Source organism: Coccinella septempunctata, chromosome 3, assembly GCF_907165205.1.
Source record: "Coccinella septempunctata chromosome 3, icCocSept1.1, whole genome shotgun sequence".
Lineage (NCBI taxonomy): Eukaryota > Metazoa > Arthropoda > Insecta > Coleoptera > Coccinellidae > Coccinella > Coccinella septempunctata.
The window spans coordinates 9339519-9362047 of record NC_058191.1 but is presented as its reverse complement, the minus strand read 5'-3'; the positions used below and the strand labels follow the sequence as shown (position 1 = coordinate 9362047).

Below are 22529 nucleotides of genomic sequence, written 5' to 3'. Positions count from 1 at the left end.
TGCTTGTCAAAAAAATGTAGGTAGCCTGATTCTCTAGAAATAAACATGAATAACGACCTGAATCAGTGGAAAACAACACTAACGAAAGCTTGTAATATCGTAGTAACCAATGATTAAAGACTAGAAAGATAGGAAATGAAGCGACCAAAGTAATGTGGGCGCCATCTGTGTTTGAAAAGTGTTTTTAAGGCTCTAAAACTGATTAAAATATTAATTCGAGGGACACTTGCAGAAACATATGAAATTTTGTGAGATTTCAGATGGTCATTTTGATCAAAGAGGTTTTGAATGATTCTCGTACTGCCTTTTGTTTATCAGTATTTTTATCTGCCCGCATATGTAACATGTTATCTAATTACTTCATCACTCCAATTTCAGAATTGGTGGATATTTGACCCCGCATGTTTCTTCACGAAATATTGTTTTAGGACAAGAAATGACATCCTGCATTTTTGAAGGATCATTGGTGAACAACCTACGAATGCGTAGAAGGGCCACATAATATTTTAAAAATATTTTTCGTAAAATTCCGAGTTCAAAATCGGTATTTAACTAAATCCCGACTTCAAACTCGGAATTTTATCTAGTTCCGAATTTCTACAGGGTGTTTTACAACGACATAATATATTAGTTCTTGAAATACAGTTTGCTTATCTACACTCAAATTCATATAATACTATTAGCTGTTCCCACATTTATAATGACTGGATGATTATGTACACAGGATGTAAATTATTATTTAGGTTTCCTTGTATGAGAGGTCATAACAATGATATGAGAACCTTGTAGAGGGTGTTCAAAAACGACATGAATCTTTTTTTAGGTATATTTCGGATATTTTATGAAAAAACTTCTTCCTCATATGTACTCGTGAGGCTATCTCAATGGACAAGAAATCAGTAAACCCGGAGTGTTTTGGTGTTTTCTTAGATTTCTTTCATGAAGAGGTCATTACAACGTTGAGAAAACCTCATATAGGCTGCTCTATGAAGAATTGGTTTACAGCGAAAGTCATAGTGTTCAATAAACCATTCAAAGAGAAGAAGTTCCGACAAAACTACAGACCGATAAGTCTACTGTCGGCGTTAGGAAAAGTAGTAGAAAGAATTATAGCCACGAGGCTATAAATGAGGAAACCGAAAATCTGAAACTAATACCACCAGAACAGTTCGGATTCAGAAGAGAGCATTCAACAGAGCAACAATTATTAAGGCTTACAGAATACATTACAGAGAGATTCCAAAATAAACAAGCTACTGGTCTTGTTTTACTAGACGTCGCCAGAGCATTCGACAGAGTATGGCATTGAAGGATTAATATATAAGATGAGATGTGCTGAATATTCGATCAAAATATGCAAGTTGATCAGGAATTATCTCAAAAATAAAAGATTTTACGTGAAAGTGGAAGGAGAATGCTCCACAACGAGAGATATAGAGGCTGGAGTACCCCAAGGGTCAGTACTCGGGCCACTTCTGTACAACATATACATTCACGATATTCCGAACAATCCAAGAACCATGCTAACGTTATATCCTGACGACACAGGCATAGCAACTCGACACCGCAACCAAGAAGTAATAGAACGAGTTCTACGAGAAACGATTGACGAAACAAATGACTGGTGCATAAAGTGGAAAATCAAGCTCAATGGACAAAATTGCCAAGCAATATTACTTCAGAGGAGAAGACTGCGACCCACAGCGAATCTAGAAGTTGACGGCAAAGAAATCGATTGGAAAAATGAATATCGATTGAAATTTATTCTGGGGGGATTGTGCATTTCTTAATAAACTTTTTAGGGTTTTCACTCCCAATCTCTGAAACAAAATCAATTAAAAATGAATTAAACGTCTGATGAAGGAGTCTGATATAGACTCCGAAACGTTACAACAAAAAATTATAATTTCAACGTTATTTATTTTCAGTTCATTGTCAGGCAACAATTTTTCCTAGTTAATTTGCTCCTGACAAATTAGTGCAGGAATTTACGCAGGAGCAAATCGTTTAATTAATTCTTAATTGATTTTGTTTCAGAGATTGGGAGTGAAAACCCTAAAAAGTTTATTGAGAAATGGAAAAATGAAGCCAAATATTTAGGAATAACGCTTGACAAAGGACTTACTTAGAAAGTCATATAAAACAAGCAATCGACAAAACGAAAGCAGCGATGAATAGACTATACCGGCTGATAGGAAGAAGAAGCCACATGTCGAAAGAGATAAAATTGAAGATTATTAAAGCCGTTGCTAGGCCTCAACTGACTTATGGATCAGTTGCCTGGGGTTTCGAGGCAAAGAGCCATATCAAAAGAATTCAGGCAACTGAAAACAAGCTGCTACGATGTGCAATAGATGCACCTTGGTTTATCAGGAATAGACAGATTTATAGGGACTTTGAACTCGGAATTTAACTAAATTCCGACTTCAAAATCGGAATTTAAGGAAAAATATTTTTAAAATATTATGTGGCCCTTCTACGCCTTCGTAACACCCTGCTTAAATTAACGCGAAGAAATGGTCCAGATTCTTATACATTTCCCTAAAAATCTGTTCGATATATTGAAAGAGAGAAAGGATGAACTTACAAGTCAAAGACCTACCATTTTGAAGGGTTTGCATTTTCCATTGACTCTCCAAGATTTCCTTGCTACTTTTCAAAATATATGTGAGGAACCACAAAAATGATTCTTCTTGAAAATGTATTATTTAAAAATTTCACACAATAAATATTGACCAGGCCAAAACCGAGGTTTCATCTACGAACTGTTTTTCCGAATTTGCCGTTTTATCCGAGTAGGGAAGTATATATAAATAAAATACACCTATGAACTAAAAAATCCGAGTAAATATTACGATTCTCGAACCATTGGCATAATCAATGGTAATTTTAGACAAGAAGGAAAAATCGTTGCACATCTTCATATTATATTTTTTTCACCCCATCGAAAACATCGCTCCCGAATGGTTCTTTCATTACGTTCAAATTGTATGAAAACTTATCAGGATGGTCCCATATCGGTAACATAAATCTTTTAAAGAAAAAACAAGTAGCATTCTACCATACTTACTTTTTCAAAGGCACTTGACTATCTGTAGCATTAGCCCCGTTTCTGGCGTCAGTTATTCTACAGGCGACCATATTGTACGCTGAAAAACGACGCAACGATAAGAAAAAAGGCATTAACGGCATTGAATTAATTTACCTCTTGCGAAAGATATTGGAGCGTGAAGAACGCTGTGACGGGTGAAGTATGAAATGAATGAAAAGATGAGATGAGTGCCCAAACCAAATTTACGAGTTGGAATATTTAAAACTCAGCTTGACTCAATTTTTATAATGGCGGAAGTATCTCTTGTCTACGATACGGAAATATTAGTCTCTCAATTTTGTTACCGTTTCTAGGAAGAGCGAGTCTCTGACTTTTACTGATATAACCCCTTTTTTATAATAGTAATGAAATGATTGAACTTATTGAATTCGAATTTTTACTTATTCATTTATGTATTTTGAAATCCATGACATAGTGCTATCGAAAATATGCTTTTTAAGTAGGGTACTGACTGATGAATTACCTGAGATTAACATAACAATAATAAAAATAAAGGAATATGTAATTGGTACACTTTTTCATCTTTCATAAACCACTTGCCTACGAAAATGGCAAGTTTTCAATACTTTCATGGTTTCAGGTAGTACATACATACAACTTGACCAAATTCCAACTGCGTGGCAGATTTTGGAGAATATTTCAAAAAAATTAATTCAGTAAATTCAACCTAGAGGGTCTACTTATTCATTTATGTATTTTGAAATCCATGACATAGTGCTATCGAAAACATGCTTTTTAAATAGGGTAGTGACTGATGAATTACCTGAGATTAACATAACAATAATAAAAATAAAGGAATATGTAATTGGTACATTTTTTCACCTTTCATAAACCACTAGCCTACGAAAATGGCAAGTTTTCAATAGTTTCATGGTTTCAGGTAGTACATACATACAACTTGACCAAAAACTGCGTGGCAGATTTTGAAGAATATTTCAAAAAAAATTTATTCAGTAAATTCAACCTAGAGGGTGTGTCAACAGTGCTCGATGGGTCGATAAGTATGGGTGGATGAAATAAGTATGATACTTTTATACATAAAAAATATACCTATTTTTCACTATATATATATATATAGTGAGAAGGGGTTACAGTTCACTGCGACCTTAAGGTCTATTGTGCCCCCTAACAGAGCTATTTTTCACTATGAAGAATATCTTTAGGTGAAACAATTGAAACCAGGTGATAATTAACAATTGACCGATATAACAATCGATAACAAAAGATACTTCATGGTGTCTTGTGAAAATCTAAAATGGGTGAACTTCAAGAGATGAATGTGACAATGAGAGTGAAACTAGTATATCTAAGTGATTCTATAAGAAATATGTATAGAAAAGTTTTGGTTAGAAGAACTCACCTTTTTCCTGTTTTCGTCGTTTCCTCTTATTGCAAATTTTAACGGCACAGACCGATAGTATAATAGCTACTAGAAAGAATAAAATCCCTCCCACAACGCCAGCTGTGATAGCCTTGTGTTTCACTCTAGCAGGTACGGAAAATTTCACTTCTTCACTAGTCTCGTAACTTTTGAGTGAATAGGCGAATATCCTGAAGTAATAAGTTCTACCGCCCACCAAGTTTTTCACTAGAAAAAAGAAGTATTTTATGAAAAATCCACAGGTATCGAATGCTTTCAGAAGTTTGTACCTAGGTATATATTTTTCAAGAAATTTTTGATTTTGGTGATTGTGTTTATTCTTTTAAATTGTTTCAAACATTATCTGAGATTTTATAAATTCCCTGGATGAATTATATTTTTATGCAACATCATAGTGAATCACTGAGGATAAGCATTTTCGGTTTAATTCTTGCAAAATTTGTTCTTCATCAGCAAATAAGCTGAATAACTTACCAAGATAGTGCGTATCTTCCGGTCGAATGGAAGCCTTGTTGAGCGTTTTCCAAGGACCATCAGTTTTGTACTTGATAACGTAATGTCTGATCAAGTTTGCTCTCTCGATAGGAGGTTGCCAAGTGATCAGGAAACCGTTGCTGATTTCGGTGACAGTTAAATTCCTTGGCACACCCGGTTTGGGCCCTAAGATATTGAAAACGTGTTCAAAGATACAATAATATGGACAAATCAATTGAGAAGAAACAATAAGAAGCAATTACAAAAACACCTTCAACATTATACGAGTAGTAAAGAAAAAATATCAATCATAGAACTAATTCACTCTTGCGTGCATAAACTACAGAAATATAAAGATTTTTAACGATATGCAGATTGAATCTACTGGATGAACTGAAAATACTAAGCAAAGCCTATTCTATATTCGAGCATGAAATTCAATTTATGTACGATATTTTGACCTTTTCAGGAACCCTTATCAGACAAATGAATACGAGATTACCAGGCAAGAATAGTACAATTCTGTTAAATTTTTCCGATATGCATCTCATATGGAAGAGAGTGTTTGCAGGCTTTGCATGACGTGAAATCTGATTGTCGTCATCATTACGGAAATTCTGAAATGTTTCTGAGTCAAGCGAGGGGTGCACAAGATTTGAAGTAGCTCTCAGTGCTCTTGCAATGTTTGAAAAAGGTATTTAGTCATGATGGTCTTCTTCATAGAAATCCACCACACCAAAGATGCATAGGTAATGCGATAAGCCTCACCACCAAAGTATGCAACCATGCGGTATATTGTGCAGTATGAAGCTCCACTCCTTTCGAAGCATTCTTCTGGTAGGAGAAAATACTGTATTGACCTTATTCGTTTGAGTCCTGAACTTTTATTTCACAGAAGATTAAGGTCCAATTTCTCACCAAGTTATGAAACCTGCTCAAACAGGATGTAGATTGTTCTAAGGTGTTTCACATCTTTGGGATTTATGAATCGAACGATAATCTTCTCATCAAATGCAAATTATTGTCTCAGAAGGGACTGCCAAAAAGCGAAGATAGAAAACCGATCTTCAGGATGATACAAGCAGAAAGAGGTATTGCCCTCTCTAAAAAGATCGAATAGTGGTGGTGCAAACATTCCATTGGAGACCAAACGACCACCTCTAACAAGATCGGCTCAGATTTCAAAGCCCAATATCGGACACAGTGCTCTCGGGATCCAGAACGAACAAAAGTAGATTCGAGCGATCATGAAGCCATAAAGGAAACGGGTCAAATACACTGGCAGAGTGCAAGCAAGATTTAATTAGAGTTGAAAGCGGGAGAGTTTCATTAATTGGCTTAATGTAATAACTCTTTCCATCGACGTTTAGGGGTTTCGTGCAACACAAGCCGATTTCAGACTTAGGACGTTTCGATAAAACAGATTAACTAATCCTACTGAACGAGCCTGTTACAAATGCGGATTTAAGGGTGGGTTCTTGGAAATTTGCAGAATTTTATGTTTTAACTGTGGATGCGATTATAACTCAGTTAGGATATTACCAATCGTTGAGAGGTGAATCTTCTTATTTCACCAAATAATTTCATAATCTCCACATTTGGGCTTCAAACCCTATAATGAATCTTTGAAATCGAGCATGAAAATGAATTATAACACCCTTCATATTTTCACAGTTTACCTATATTCAGCACGGCATAAAACGTGTTTCATTGACTTCTCTTAAAGTCCCTTATGGCTCAAATACCTCAAAGGAGAAGTTTCAGCTCATGCGATTCTCTATGTTCATTACGAGTCATTTTTCTCACACTCTACAGATGGACCAACAATAGCAAGCTCTAGGCACATATGGTGGTTGAAGTTATTGACTTGTCACCGGGAGGTGTCCACTCCCTGACTAACACATAATGCGAATGTGGAAGTATTCCAACTCAATCTTTTGAAATCATTTTATACTCAAAACGACAGATATTTTGTAAACATGAAAATGGTCTAATTCCAAAGAAAAAGCGAGAAACAATACTTCTAACTTTTACCAATTAACATCAGAGATAAATTATTGCTAAATTTGTACTCGACCAAATGTTTGAAAGAAAATATCATCTAGTAGTTAATAAACCCTCAACCCAATTCAACGGAAGAACCAGTACCTTTAGGCCTGTAGATAGGGGGTATAAATGCTGTTCCAGTCGAATCGGTAGGCAAAACAATATTACTATAATCTAATATATCTGAAAACAAACAAATACAATTTGATGAATAACATGCATTATCAAACATACAGCACATAATTCTATAGGTACGAAAATTAGTAGTGAAGTGATAAATCAAGGAGGACTTAAAGTTTTAATTGAATAGCGGAACATTCAAAACCTAACACAAGAAGGAGACATGCAGGTTGCACCAATGCATTCATGCAAATACATGACCTACAAATTGAATATTGAGTATCTGAAGAATCGATAGCTTAGTCACGCAACGAAGTTTCTCAAATGATTTATTTAAGAAGTTATTCAAATGGCATTGCAGAGGTTACCGGTTATGGCGTGATTCTTGTAGGTCAGAAAACTTTTTTGTTCTATAATAGTTCATTTGAGATAATGTCAGGAGTAGAACTCAGTCATGAAATGAATAATTTTGTCCTTATTCTATACGAAGGCAGTTTAAAAGCAGAACATTCTTTTCTGTAGAAAGTAGAAATGTTTTCACAGTTATTCCTTTTTCTCACGCGGATTCAATTTAAGAGCGAAAGCACGTGAACATTTTTTAAATAGGGTGTTCCTAAATTGAAGGTAAAAACGAAAAGATTTCTTGAGTAATTTTAAGAAAAAAAGTCTCATAAACATGGGACCTCAAACGGTTCGTTTTCGAGATACAGGGTGTTAAATTTGAAAATGTTTTCAAGTTTTCTGTTATAGTATCTACCCTTCATGAGATATTCAACTGAAATTTGGCATAAATAAGTATTATAATTCATAGTTCCCATCATGTGACATGCGATCTTCAAACTTTAACACACTGTATCTCGAATACGAAACGTTTGCGATCCCACCACATAACCTATGCGTTAGCGCATAAGCTGCCAGGCTGATCGAATAAAACGGCCTCAGGCAAATAACGCATAATTTCGTAGGAAAAAAGTTTTTACTGCAACAATTTTTTTGATGACATTTTTTGTGTTTTAGGTGTTGGGAAAGGTGACATTCAATGAGTTTAAATGCAGAGCTTTTTTTGAGCAGAATATGTGAGGTTTACCCTATCAGCTCCGTCTCAGTAATACTGGTAATTAAGTAGGTACGTTTCCTGATATTTCCAGAAAATAGTTACTGAGCTATCACAGATTGATAGTTAATTTTTATCAAGAAATCATCGCATTTCATTCAACCATGCAATGATTCATTCAGAATTCTTACCCGCATTTTCGTCCGGAGTGAGAAAAGGCGTTGGTGTGATAGAAACTTTGTGTGGAACACCAACATCTACATAAAATAATGGAAAAATTGAACATGGTTATAATAATTATATAGTTATCTATCAAGAGATAACTGAAACATATCTTTACAACAGCACATTTTTTATAATCGCGAATCGACAATAGATAGAAAGAGAACAGAATTATACAGGGTGAAAACACATTCGCAATAAATGGGGTAAATAAATTTACATGATACCGGATCGAGCTCCTAATCCCTATCGAAGAAATGTTCGAGATATGTGAAAAATATGTTCGTTGTCTTGTATCGTGGAACGAGATTGAAAGTGTAGAAGAATTGAAACACAGCATTGAAAACGCTTGGAAATTGTTCGTGATCAATGATATACTATTATAATATAATCTACTGATATCGATGATTCCTCAACTTCTTCATCCGAAAAGTTTAATATTTATGGAAAGGTTCATTTTAAAGAGTTCAAACTTCTTTTTGGAAATAGCCGGCCTTGTGAAATTGAATATATATCGAGCGTGAATAGAAGATGTTGCTTTCATTATTTATCGATGACACATTGAAACATGTAATTGAATTCACAAGCAGATCTCAAACATGATTTTGACTCTTCACGATAAAATAATAATTATATCCTTTGAATTAATTGAATGGCATTGAGTAATGTAATGTCACCGTATTAAAAACCCTAGTGTCTCTAGCTCCACATAAAGTCACCAAGAATGTTAAACATCGGCTGAAGAATACAAATTCCTTCTGAGGCTGAGGAATTTTTATTCCAGTTCTGAGCTTATACCTTAAGATTTTCAGATGGATCTGAACACCACGTTCGGACACAGAACATAATATAGTAATATTTGGTCGTTCACTTGACAATCAATTTCAATAATAATAATTTTTTTCTTGTATATACGTGATACTTTTCGTTTCGTTTTATTTTCCAACTAATTTCGATCCCTTATTAACTTTCTTTTATAGTTCATACTTCTGTGATAAAACTAGACATATTCATGAGTTCAAGAACCATCACCAAAAAGAAAGCAAGTTTATCGTTAGTAATATGGTCCCACTTTTTCTAAATATCCCGTTAGTTGAGAGTACCTAGGTATTCTGGAAAAAAAAAGAAAAATTTATTTGCATAAACTCACCTAGAGTTCGGACAGTTATGACCTTGCTCATCATCCCGTCTCCTAGTGCATTCTTACCGATGACTTGAAATTCATAGTTTGTCGCAGGCGCCAGACGATTTATGGTGACTTGGGTGCTACCGGAAGGTGTCACGGGAATGGTCGACCATTCCGTGACTCCAGACTCTCTGTACCATATGGTGTAATCTTGCTTGTAATCGGGACCCCCGCTATATCCTGGCAGCCAGCTCAGAGTTACGGAAAACTCTGTTGAAGAGCCTGATGAAGGAAGAGAAATGAAAATTTATATGTATTGGTCTGAAAATTTTTGGACGGTTTTTACTGAGATACAATAAATATTATGCCAGTTTATGAAAGCTCGATGGAGCTAGAGTTCAACAATTTTTTCATACAGTGTGTGAATGCCAAATGAAATAAATATATTATGTTGGTTACTGTACATGTATGGAAAATACCGAAACATCTCAAATTCCAATTTGAAATTGTCATCAAATGCGAGCCCTACATTCAACCCCATTCGAAAGAGATGTACAGGATGGGCAAAATTTGTGATACCTGAACTACAACTTTTTAACCCTACAAGATGGAGGAAAATGAATGTGCCTTTCATATCGTCTTTTTTCGGGAAACTAATAATGCAATCAACTGCATTCCTCTATCTTATTTTGATTTCGAGTTATAGGCCAAAATTGAAATTTGGGCGATTTCAACTTTGGTTATTATCTTCGTTTCTGTTTGTGCTAGGATGTTGAAATGAAGAGATTATACAGACACTCTTTTAATAGCAATCCAGTGGCGTACTATGAATTTTTCCTACAGATTTATTTGCTGAGCTATAACATAAGGTTGTGTTTTTTCTTATGAAAACAATAGTTTAAAATGACTTAGAAAGAATTGCCATTTTTAACCTTTTTATAAATATATCATACATGGCCCTCAGTCTTTCTAAGTCATTTTGAAGTACCGTTTTCATGAGAAAAAAAAAACATCTTTATATTATAGCTCAGCAAATATACCTGTTGGAAAAAATCATAGTACGCCACTGGATTGCTATCAAAAAAGTATCTAATGTTTTCATTTCAACATCCTAATACAAACAGAAATTGAGCTAATGAACAAAGTTGAAATTGTACTTTTCACCTATAACTCGAAAACAAGAGAAGATAAAGTAATGCATTATAAGTTTCTCGAAAAAACACGACCGTAATGTACCATGCATTTTCCTTTATCTCGTTGGGTTGAAAAAGTTGTATTTCAGGTATCACCAATTTTGTCCATCCTGTACTACCCCCAATTTTTCAAATAGAATGGGGTTATAGTATTATAGAAAGTTTGAGAGTTCACAACATTCTCTATTCAGAAATGATATAATTTTTATGTTTTTAGCAAAAATGAAAATAGAAAAAATAACATCAAATGACTAGCGAAATTTAATACAATATCAAAAACAAAATGTGAATGTTAATGAAGTAGATGTTCAGAGGCCTTGGCAACATCTTAACCAGAAATAAAAATTTCTTTCAACATTATTCAACATCTCAGAATTGATGGACCTAATCGTAAGCGATCTTTTAGGTCATTAAAATCAAGGGGTATGCTCTTCACATACTTAATTAATTTCGCTAATCACATGATTTCCTTTTTTTCCATTTTGATTTCTACAATAAACATGAAAATGATAACATTCCTGAATAGAAAATGACGCGACCTTTCAAACGATGTATTACAAGCCCACACTTATTTAAAAAATTGGGAGTTGTGCCTGTCTCTTCGAAGGGTTCTTCTTTTTCCGTAGAAGAATGAACCTTTAAAATTTAAGTTCGACGTATTTCAGGATATTTTTTTATTATTTACAGTCACTTTTCCAATTTGGCTTTTCCAAACTCCATATTTGTGAGTTGAGTGATTCCATAATTTCTAATAAATAATAAGATTTCATCCTGTAAGTATTTGAACTTTTATTTTTCTTTATTGATTACTTTCACATCAAATAATGCCGACGTTCCGGTGGATTTTGTACCGTTTTGAAAGCTAAAAAACAAAGCATTCAATGTGAACAACGATTATAACAACTATCCCAGTAGACCACATTACAGACCAGCTATATAGCAGAAATATATCAAGTGTTTTTTGAAACAACGAGTTCACCCACCTGAAGAAGGTTTTGTGATAGCGAAACACGCTTCGTTGATTTGAAAACTCATCTTGTGAAAATAGTATAATCTATTTTGAGTCCATGGTTTCTTATTTTGTAACCTAAAATATAGCATTCAGAGCATAAATATAGAACAGTTATACAGCACCTATGCTCCCATGTCCGCCAAAAAAAGGAACACATCTCCTTTCTAAAGAGAGCATATATATTTCAAATATGGATCATGCGAATATTTGTTCCAAATGACATCTTATAATAAAATCAAAGTCTATTATGTCTCATACGACTGCAATGAAAACACTAAAGATGATGTATTGACCTTCAGTTCGACATCCATAGCACTTCCTTATCAATGTTAAAAATTTCATTAAAAAATCCCTGTGACACACAAATAACTAATCAAATGTTTAATATCTGCACTTCACTTTCCGTAATCCACTATTCAACTGAAAATATCTAAATAACACAAAGAACTAAATGCTAATATAGTCCTAATAAAAACAACGGTGTCAATAGCATTTCTCACAATCCATATTTGTTTACGTCTTGCAGCGCCCTCGAGGGTAGTTGCAACGTTAATGCTGCCATACTCTCTCCATGATCTTAAACTGATACATAGCCAATATAGAACAAAGTAACAAAATTATGTGAATATGAAAGAGCGGAAACATGACATTTACTAAATGTGGATATAATTCGTTTGTGGCATAGGCACATCCCAAATATCGTAACAGACACGTAATGGTTACACAAAAATGACACGCTACAAAGTTCCCTATTAGATCTCCCAAGAAAATATAACACATATGTTACTGGTCACCTGTGATCCAAAAAATAGTTGTTACCATCGTTGGTTGCATTTGATATTTTGTTTTTAACATAAGCTATTGATCTAAAATTATATGATATACCCTCAGTTTTTCGGTAGCAACTCGATGGAAACGATCCTGAAGGGAAAAGTCAACACCTACCTGTCAGATTATAGGGCGCATGTGGCTGTGTCCCTTCAACAACCAGCTGAGTTGCCGTTACTATAGTTGCCACCTCGTTAGACGCCACGCACTGGTAGAACCCGAAATCGGATCGCCGTAGGCTTTCGATGGTTATATTACCTCCAACTATCTTCACCCGATTCTTAGGCAGAACGTTGCCATCCCTCCGCTGCCACTGCACCGTCGGCTTCTGAGTTCCCTCCGCTTCCACAGCCTCGCAATGCATCTCCACAGTCTCCCCGACCTTCCTCTGATACATAGCCTCCGGTTCGACCGTGAAGGTTGGCGGTTTCCTCACCAACACCTCCATTTGACCGGAAGAGCCCTGCGTACCTTGCGCGTTGTACGGCGTGCAAGTGTACCTACCTTGGTGATTCTCGTTCACCCGCGTAAACAACAAGGAACCATTATTCATTATTACAATGTCTTTAGTCTGATAGGGTTCGAGTAAACGTTTGTCTTTGGTCCACGTAACGTACTGCAGAGGGGGATTGGCCTTGATGTAGCACTGAACGACGCCGGCTAGGCGGAAGGGGAGGTATTGTATGGTTGGGGTGAAGGTCACCTTCGCGGGATCTGAAATAGAAAAATATCACGTGAGATTGCGCTGTCAGGGAAAAGTATGCAAATTACAACTCATTGGCGTTTTCATTCACGTTGCGGAAATCCTGCATGAAGATGACATCGTTCATTAGTTGATTGACTAACAACCGATTCGTTTGTACATTAATGAGGATCAGTTCATCATGACTACTGTGTAAACTTGGAAGGGGTTAATGATGGCCGTGGAAAAGCTAACACAGGTTAAATGAGCTGAAAAAGTTTAACATTATCGGGGTCCTTGAGGAAGGGAGCTGGGATAGGTAAGCATAGGACGAATCAAAGCGATGCCAATTTTGAAGTCTTCATTTCAATACCCCAAGCTTAAATAAGTGAATTGAAAAAGTGAGTTCCGATTCGCTCAGGTAGAAATTATATCAAAGTAGAGGGTGGTCGAGAAATAAAAAGGAATTCAAGAATACTCCACTATTTGTGACCCACACAAAGTAGAGAAACCGATGCTAGCACGGCAAAATCCCAGCTGATTATTTTTTATTTTGTGTCGTTATGTCCTTCTTACCTTTTTCAATCTATATTTTATACAGATATGTTGGAGATGATAAAGCTCTCGTTCTAGGGAATGAGCCCGACAAAAAGTGATTTCTGTAGCAAGTTAAATATGTGACATGCGTACGCCAAAAATAAAGCATCTCAAGAGGAAGGACCCTTATCTGCTCAGTAACAGGGTGGGTCTGCTATTTTTGATTTAAATACCAGAATTTCCCGTTTACACCTTATAAACCTCTGTATGATGAAACGAGGACTGAAAGAACTCTTAAAAGAATTACATTATATATGTCTATATTGTATTGTATTCACGTTTATTAAAGCACTCGGTAGGCCATTGAATAATTTTCTCAAGTTTTTGTAACTAGACTTGTAATGTTGGCACTCATGAAATGTCGTTGATATCATACCCAGGTGACCATATCTCATAACAGTTATGAAGCAGAAATGTATCCCGCGCTCCTTGTTTTATAACAGATATATCACACTAAGAGTACAAATACAGAACGCTTATGTAGCAGCTATGCTCCTATGTCCGCCTCAAACAAGGAACACATCTCCTTTCTGAAAGGAGCATAAATAGTTCAAACATGGACCATGCAAATATTTGTTTCATGGGAGATCTATATATATTACCTTCATGTGTTATGTTTATTATGTTTCACTTGTTATTAAAAACGCTTTCAACAAAAAGATGAAAAATTATCGAAATCAATATAAACTGTTGCAATAATAATGAACTCGAATATTGATTTTTTAAAGAGTGTGTGTTGATCAATCATTTTTGAAAATAAAATTCAAAAGCATCTCACATCAGTTCGGTGAGGTATGTGAACGAATGAACTTATGTTCAAAAACAATATATTTTCATAAATTTCAGATTACAAAATTAGTGCACGCGTTAATAGAACTAGAAATGATACATTACATCATGCAAACTGCTGGGTTCATGATTATTGTTCTCCAAGAAAGATTAGGACATGTCTTTCTGGTCTTTGCACTTTCCTGCATTCCATAAAAAGAATAATCAACAGTTCATTAATCTTTTGGCTTAGGTCAAAAAGTTTTTAGAAGAATTGTGTCCATGTTATGCGTTATGAAAATGATAAGAATACTATATGCATATTTCATATCTTTCTGAAGAAAATTTTCAATATACGTATATGATTTATTCATTTATTTCTACATATGAGGTACATGCAACAAGTGAGAAAATAACCTATATCGAAATTTACATCAAACAGGACATTATTTATTCAAATAAAATTTTTATATGCTGGATATAATAAAACCATAGCCTATTATGTTTTATAGGACTGCTATGAAAATACGAGAAGAGATTTATTGACCTACAGTTCGATATCCATACCACTTTCTTTTCAGTTATTCACCATTTCACTGGAAAATCACTATGACACACAAATAACTTATCAAACGTTTAATATCTGCACTTCACTTTCAGTAATCCACTATTCAACTGACAAAACGTCTAAATGATAATAAATAAATATCGAAACGACAGCAGTATCAATAGCATTTCTCACAATCCTCCATATTTGTTTACGCTTTACAGCGCCCTCGACGGTAGTTAAAACGCTTATGGTGTCATGCTCTGTCGACGATCTCAAAATGATACATGGTAAATAAAGAGCAATGTTTCAAATATGTTACGTGGATATCATGGAGCGGGTACATGAAATTTACAAAATGTGGATATAATTTAAATACAGCACAGGTACATCCTAAATATCGTATCAGACACGTAATGGTTACAGAAAATTAACACATAACAAAGTTCCCAATTCGATCTCCCGAGAAAACATAACAGATATGTTACTGGTCACCTGGGTAACGCCGTTGCGACAACTAATATCAATTAATATTACAAAAATGCCGAAACTGATTGAAAAAGAGGGATGACAGGGTTTCAGGAAGTGCTATCAGAGATCAGAGTTTGTCTCTGGTGCTATTTAAAATTCAGGTCCGCTCATTCAAATGGTAACCCAGACCAGACGGTAGCGAACATATTCAATATGAGTGAATTTCTATAATGTTTCATCTGAATCTAAACGATCTATATTTCAGCCGAATGTTTCCAAAATCGGAAAGATTGTGAATGAAGAGGATGACAAAAAATTTCCTTCTATTGGGAGACCCAAAAAATTGGTGACATTTGAGAATTTTATTATAGGGCGAACGAATGTGAAAAGTTACTGCAGGATTTTCGATGAATGTCATCCTAGATAACTTCCAGAAAATTAATTTTTCTTTTTTTCATTTGACTTGTCCTACAAATTGTAAATGTCTTAAGAGATCAATAAATATATTATTATTATATCGAAGTATTGAAAATAAACAGCCATACATACGCGCCAGTTGTCCTGTTAATTGTTAATTCATGTGAAATTTTTGTTTAATGGTGAAGTTCCTCTTGCCTTAAAACTTTCTTTGATTATTTTGACTTTGATGCAAGATGATTTTTCGTTGAAGAATTTAAAATTCTTGTGATTATCTGTTAATTCCTTCGAAAGATACCCATTCCTCACCACTGCATCACATGCATTTCATTTTCGGGTTGATTTTTTTGAAATCTACAACTGATGTAACGTCTTCAACCTTTAGCCAAAGAAGATAACCAACATTAACTCTCTTCAAGCTACTGTATATGCTTCCATATTCTTCCATAGTAAATTAAATATATTCAAAAACTGTTCTCTTCTATTTTCCATGCAAGTAATTAGATTTGGTGTGCCTTCAATCACTTTGTATAAACGTCAGTTATGTTCGTCACATATTTTCCGAAGTAATTTGGCATTGTGATAAAATACGTAAATACTGAGACTTTTACCTAAAACGGATGACATAGCGATGATTTAAAGCCCAAAAATGTTTTGACAAACGTCATAACCCCACATTTTCGAACTATACAGAGTGGAATGTGTCAAATTTCCATGGCCAACCGAGTGCTAAAATAACAGTGAATGGAGTATACATGACGTCACCATACCTACAGCAATGAAGTATAAAGTTATCATTTTAGAATTTTCAATGAAATAATAAAGAGTGAAAGTTAACCTATTTCAGGATCCTTCTCGAAATTCAACATATTCAAAGATGATAGAAATATTTGGAATGATGAATTCCAAAGCAGAGGTCAAACGGTCTTGACCCTTGAGAAGAAACAATTGAATATAGTGATCTACGTTAGAGCAGGAGCAACATTATCGACTGTGCTTAGGGCAATAATAAGCCTCTACAACTTCATGCAGAGTCGTCTTGGCATCCTTTCGGCCTGAAAGTGGCACACCACATACCACAAGAAGAAGAAGAAGACCACAGATGAATATTCAAAGCTTGCCCAAGGCAAATTATAATTTTTATTTCCGATTAAAAATGGTTGCTAACGCAATCATTTGCATTCATGCTTGTATGAAATGAATATCATGTAGTTGTTCAACGATAAAGGGATAATCTATTCTCCAATCCGTAACTCACTACCTTTCCGTCAAACTTTTAGTACAATCGCAGTTATAATGCAGGCGTGATTTTAAAGCAGAGTATAGTAATTTCCAAGCTTCCACACATTCAAAATCGCCGATTCAACTCACTGTGCTTCAGTTAAAGAGCTTTTCGCCCGCTCGGTATAAATATTCTGTGCACACGAGAGAAAATTGCATCCAATTGAAGTGTCCTGGATACGCTGATGCATTTATCGTATGAAAGGCAGCAATTATTCAATCCTGGATTCCGATTGGCTTCCGTTTGGCTCGAGCGTACAAGCTGAGCTGGAGAAGTTTCACAAGAAAGTTTACCTTCGCGAAGTTATTTTGTAGGAACTGTAGATAGCTGTCTTCAAGGGAGGAATAACGAGAGATTGAGAGGTATTGTAAAGCGTAGTTGTTCATGATTAAATCTCGAACTGTTTCCGAATTGCTCTTCATACCTATTGTATGCCATGCGACTAAAGGAATAGCTCCAAGACAATTTCGTAAGACGGTACAAACTTGATTTAGAAGTGTAGGCGCGTACTGAATATACAGGGTATCTCAACTAAAATATCCCACCATTTACAGATATTTAATAAATTGGTGGTGAATACGGTCGTGCATGTGACTTTTAACTATTAATGAATAAAGAAAAATTACCAGTCGCTATTCTTGATTAATACTATTCCATTATTATCATTCATATAATTAGAGTAGATGCATAAAACTTATTAATACTCAATCTACATAAAAGAAAAAAAATGATCGAAGTAAATAAATAAAAAATGATTATATCCACACGATCAAACACCTTAAACAAATCTCAACTAAAGAAATCATAATTGAAGTCAATCATAAGCATTCTTGAAGGCATTGATTCTGGAAACGTCAACTATACTGCCAGATGGACGATTCCAATGATGAAACATGATATTGGGTAAGGAAGTTGAAGTTAATGTTGTAAAAAAAAATCTTATACACTTTTTCACTGGAAAACGATACTATATTCAGCTTTTTTCATCGCCTTTACTGAATAAGGGTGGAAAAAAAAATAACTTCTTCATTTTGAATACGGGTGGTATCTTTCTTTGATCTAATGTTATACAAAAAAAAAATAGCGAAAGAACTATATGAAACCATTGACAATAAGAATGATCACTGCCAATAATTCTTCATCACTAGGATACAAATTTAAACTTCATATGTTAGGTGAAACTCCAATAAAATCACGTGAAAAGTACTCAAATTGAGTACCATCATTCTTTGAACAAATTCGACATCTTTGTCTAGCGGAATTCACTGTATTTAACAGCATAAATGGGGAAAGGCACTGATGGCGTTCCTGACTTTCTGCCCTAAATCAGACCTATTTATGATTAGAGTCTTGAAAATTTCATTTTCAACATATCCCCACAAAAATAAATCTTAAGGATAAAGGTCTAGTGATCTTGCTGACCAGGCAATTGAACCATGCGATCCCATCCACTGATAAAATAATTCCTCGGATTATTGTTTCCACATCTGATAAGAAATTCATTGGTGGTGGTTATACCTCCAAAGATATTCACTTGGACTTACACTTTTTGATTTGAATGAAAATATGACTTACATTCTACATTCAGATATGCGGACGCCGACTGTGGCTCGCCAATTCCATTGCTCACTTCACAAAGGTATTGACCAGTGTCATCAGAACTGACAGGATTGATAACCAGAGAACCGTCCCTACGTATAGTAACCCTGGTCTCCAAAGAAGACAGTTCTTTAACGGGTGCTCCTTCCCGGAACCATTTCACAGTAACATTTCCTGGCTGAGCTTTAGCTTCGCAGTTGAATTGAACCTGGAAAAAGTAACGAATCAATTAGTTTCTCATATTATGGGTTATTCTCGCAGGTATAACTTCATTATATGAGGAGAAAGAAGAAAAGCAGATGCAACAATAACACTCATTAAGAAAGCACCAAATTGAGAATGATTCTTGCAAAAAACCCATGGCTTTTCATAAAAAGAATTGGCCAATAAGGTGACACTGCGTGATCGACAAGTTAGAGCTTTTTGGATAATCAAATAATTTATTATAAAAAATGTGAAAATCTGTGTTAGTTTGTTTGTCCTCACATGTTAGATTTGTTAAAAGGTCGTGAATGAACCTGTTCTTTTCAGGCTTTTATGGTCAATGCTCAAATGTATTGAGATTTTGTATTTATCATTATTACTTATTAGATTATATAAGTCAAAGATATAGTATGGAGTTAAAATATGCCGCATAAAAGTCTATATATTGTATTGCAGCATTTCCCTACCTTTTCTCCTTCAAGCTTCGTCTGATTGGTCGGGGGAACCATTATGACAGCTCCACCGGCTATGATCACCCTGGCCGTGTGTGATATTTGGCCCTCTCCATTTCTAGCTATACAAGTGTAGTCACCGATATCTTCATGTCTGATATTGCTGATGCGCAGCTCAGTTCCGTCATTGAAGATGCCTAAACGCAGTGGAAAAAAATCACAAACTACACAAATTTACTGGTATTAACGTTCGTGTGTTCTTAAACTGACAGCAAGTGGGGAAAAGTGATGAGAGAAGAGTGTAAGATGAGAGCCCTTTTGCAGAAAATGATGGAAGTACTTGTAGAGTAAATCTAGAGAATTGAAAGAGCTGCATAATTTTGTTCGATGAAAAACATTTGATACAGTAGATATAGAGTACTGACGAATGGTATCACAAAGTGTTCGCGAAGATTCTTCGCTCCTGTTATGAATCATACTGTAGCATGATTTTTTCTGAATTATTTGGAATGAAAATTATTATCCTTTGAGCTACAAAAGTACCATTTTCATCGGAGTGAAGAGGCATTTTTTCAAATGAAAGCATTAGGAAAAAGTGGTTTTCTGGTACTGTGACACAAATTGTTGCAGAGCGATGGACAGTCCCATAGAATTGTATTCAAAAAACCTTTTTTTTATAAGGTTTCGTGTTCATTTAGACAATTTTCAATGTTCGCAGGGCCCATAAGTCTTATCGCATAATCAACAAAAAAGATTTCCATTGTTTAGCTGGTATCTCACTCCGAAAAAGCCAGTAAGTAAATATATCAATAGGTTTAATCTTGAACAGAACCCAAAAAAGGGAATGTTTAATTTTTGTACAAATATGCCTACGGCATCTGAACGGATTATTCAATTTCGATTCAGTTTTTGTTTGAAAGGTGACTTGATCGAAAGATACTTTTAGCTGTTCGAACTTTCGCAAAAATACGATGTTGCAAAGTTAATGTGCGTTTGAAAGTTGCGTCTATAGATTCCTGAAAACCTTCCTTAATGAATGTGTTTGTCTCCAGGCTTTGAAATTTCAATTCAAGTTGAAACCACACCTTACTAATTGGATTGTTATGAATTTTTAATTTCGAGAGAATTGTTTGAATTTTTTTCTCGAAATCAGTATCAGATAAGACAAATAATAAAGTTTGATATAAAAACAGTTTTTTTTTATTTGTCAAATTAACGGTGGCCCACCAAAAAAAGTTCTGGAGGATAACAGGGGATAGTGTTCCGGCAAAAATATCACCCTGTAAATTTGCCATCGAAATTGGCATGTTACATGGTGAAAACTCTCAATTGTAATATCTGTGCCAAATTTCAGTTGAATATCTTGTGAAGTGTAATAATACTATGAGAAAGAAAAAATCAAATTTTAACACACGGTATCTCGAAAACGAAATGTTTGCGATCCCATATTTGTGGAACTTTTCTTTCTTCAAATGACTCAAGGAATCTAACTTTTTCTTTTGTGCCTTCAATTTAGGATCACTCTGTATATTGCAGGCATAGATCTTTGGACTAGATTCTACTGAATAGTTGTAGTGAAGAAAGTGTTTTAGACATATAAGGTTTCTTTGAATCGCATTTCAAAACAGACTCAAAATTTGTCGAGCCTCCCATCGATTCATAAACTAAAAACTAAAATCGAACAATATGCTAACACGGCTCCGTATTCTATGATTGAAACGCGGTTATGGGTGAGTGAAAACCCAAAACACCAAAAATAAGCTCTAATGATTAGGATGTCCTCCTCGTCCTTTCTGACTGACCCCCTCTAGCACCCTCACTAGACCAAGGGATGACTTATCTACTTATCTGACTTCAGCACAATGAGGGTATATTTCCAACTTTATTGTCATAAATTTTCATCAAAATCTATAAACAAACATAACATCGAATGAAAAAAGAATCTCGTATTCTTTTTCCTATAGAATAGTATATAGACTCGCAGGAAAAAGAAATTATTTTTTCCATTGCCATCAATTGAAAATCAGAAAACATAATATTTCAGAATGGTCAAGTTTACTACCGAAAACATCAAATGTAATTTAGATTAGTCAATTCAATTGCAGAAATCGTATTGTTATTTGAAATTCAGTTTAGTTACCTTTATTTCTGAAATCGTCAATTGGAACTCAAATCAGTCAGATTCATTTAGGTAATCGTCAATTTTATTTCAGAAAATATCTATTGTAATTCTGAAAGAAATCAAGGGAAATAAGTATGCGTTATTACTGATACAACTGACGATAGGGAAAATTCAAAATTTGCAGGAGAATGAAAAGATTGGATAAAAATATAGTGACAATTTGAACTAAGAAAATAGGATGGTGTCCAGGATTTCTGCAACAAGCTATATATGCGAAAGGATATCTTTCTAACAATCCATATTTAATCTTTTTTTTTACAAGGTGACACAAACAATTTGAAAAGAGAAAAAAGCATTTATAATCAATCACCTCGTACTGAGCTATCGAATAAATCCTGTAGACAATTAACACGTACATAACCTCGAATAATAATCGTGCTTTCTGTATTATAAATGACGGTTTCTGAATTTCAAATGATTAATCTAATTTAAAATTGATGATTGCTGAAATTGAATTGACTGATCTGAAATAGAATTAACGGTTTCTGAAATGAACTCGACTAATCTGAATTTTAAATGATCATTTCTGAATAACAACTGGAAATAGAAGTAGTCTGTAGACACGCAGAAATTAGAGATTATTTTTTCATTCGATGTTATGTTTTTGAATTAGTTTCGATTAAAATTAACCTCCAAAATTCTACCAGATTAATCTGAGACGCTAATGAAAGTCCAAACTATTTCCATCATTTTCTTCTTGCGCACATCAGAAATGAAGCCGAAAGAACCATTAGGCGTGATTAAAATTCAGATGTTATAG

At 34.8% G+C, this 22529-nt stretch overlaps 1 protein-coding gene across 13 annotated transcripts in view; it reads right to left on the bottom strand.

Annotated features, from left to right (window-relative positions):
* LOC123309250 (protein turtle) overlaps positions 1-22529 on the bottom strand; it is a 258830-nt gene that overhangs the window by 6308 nt on the left and 229993 nt on the right. For 10 of the 13 annotated variants that reach the window (XM_044892250.1, XM_044892253.1, XM_044892254.1 and 7 more), the window contains 9 exons: positions 19603-19784; positions 18908-19139; positions 12686-13282; positions 9560-9817; positions 8379-8444; positions 7116-7196; positions 4968-5153; positions 4473-4700; positions 3071-3149 (listed from right to left, as the gene is read on the bottom strand). In XM_044892250.1, coding sequence (XP_044748185.1) covers positions 3071-3149; positions 4473-4700; positions 4968-5153; positions 7116-7196; positions 8379-8444; positions 9560-9817; positions 12686-13282; positions 18908-19139; positions 19603-19784 — 1909 coding nt within the window. The remainder of the gene's footprint in view (positions 1-3070; positions 3150-4472; positions 4701-4967; positions 5154-7115; positions 7197-8378; positions 8445-9559; positions 9818-12685; positions 13283-18907; positions 19140-19602; positions 19785-22529) is intronic. The other 3 variants (XM_044892258.1, XM_044892257.1, XM_044892259.1) reach the window with 3 other exon arrangements.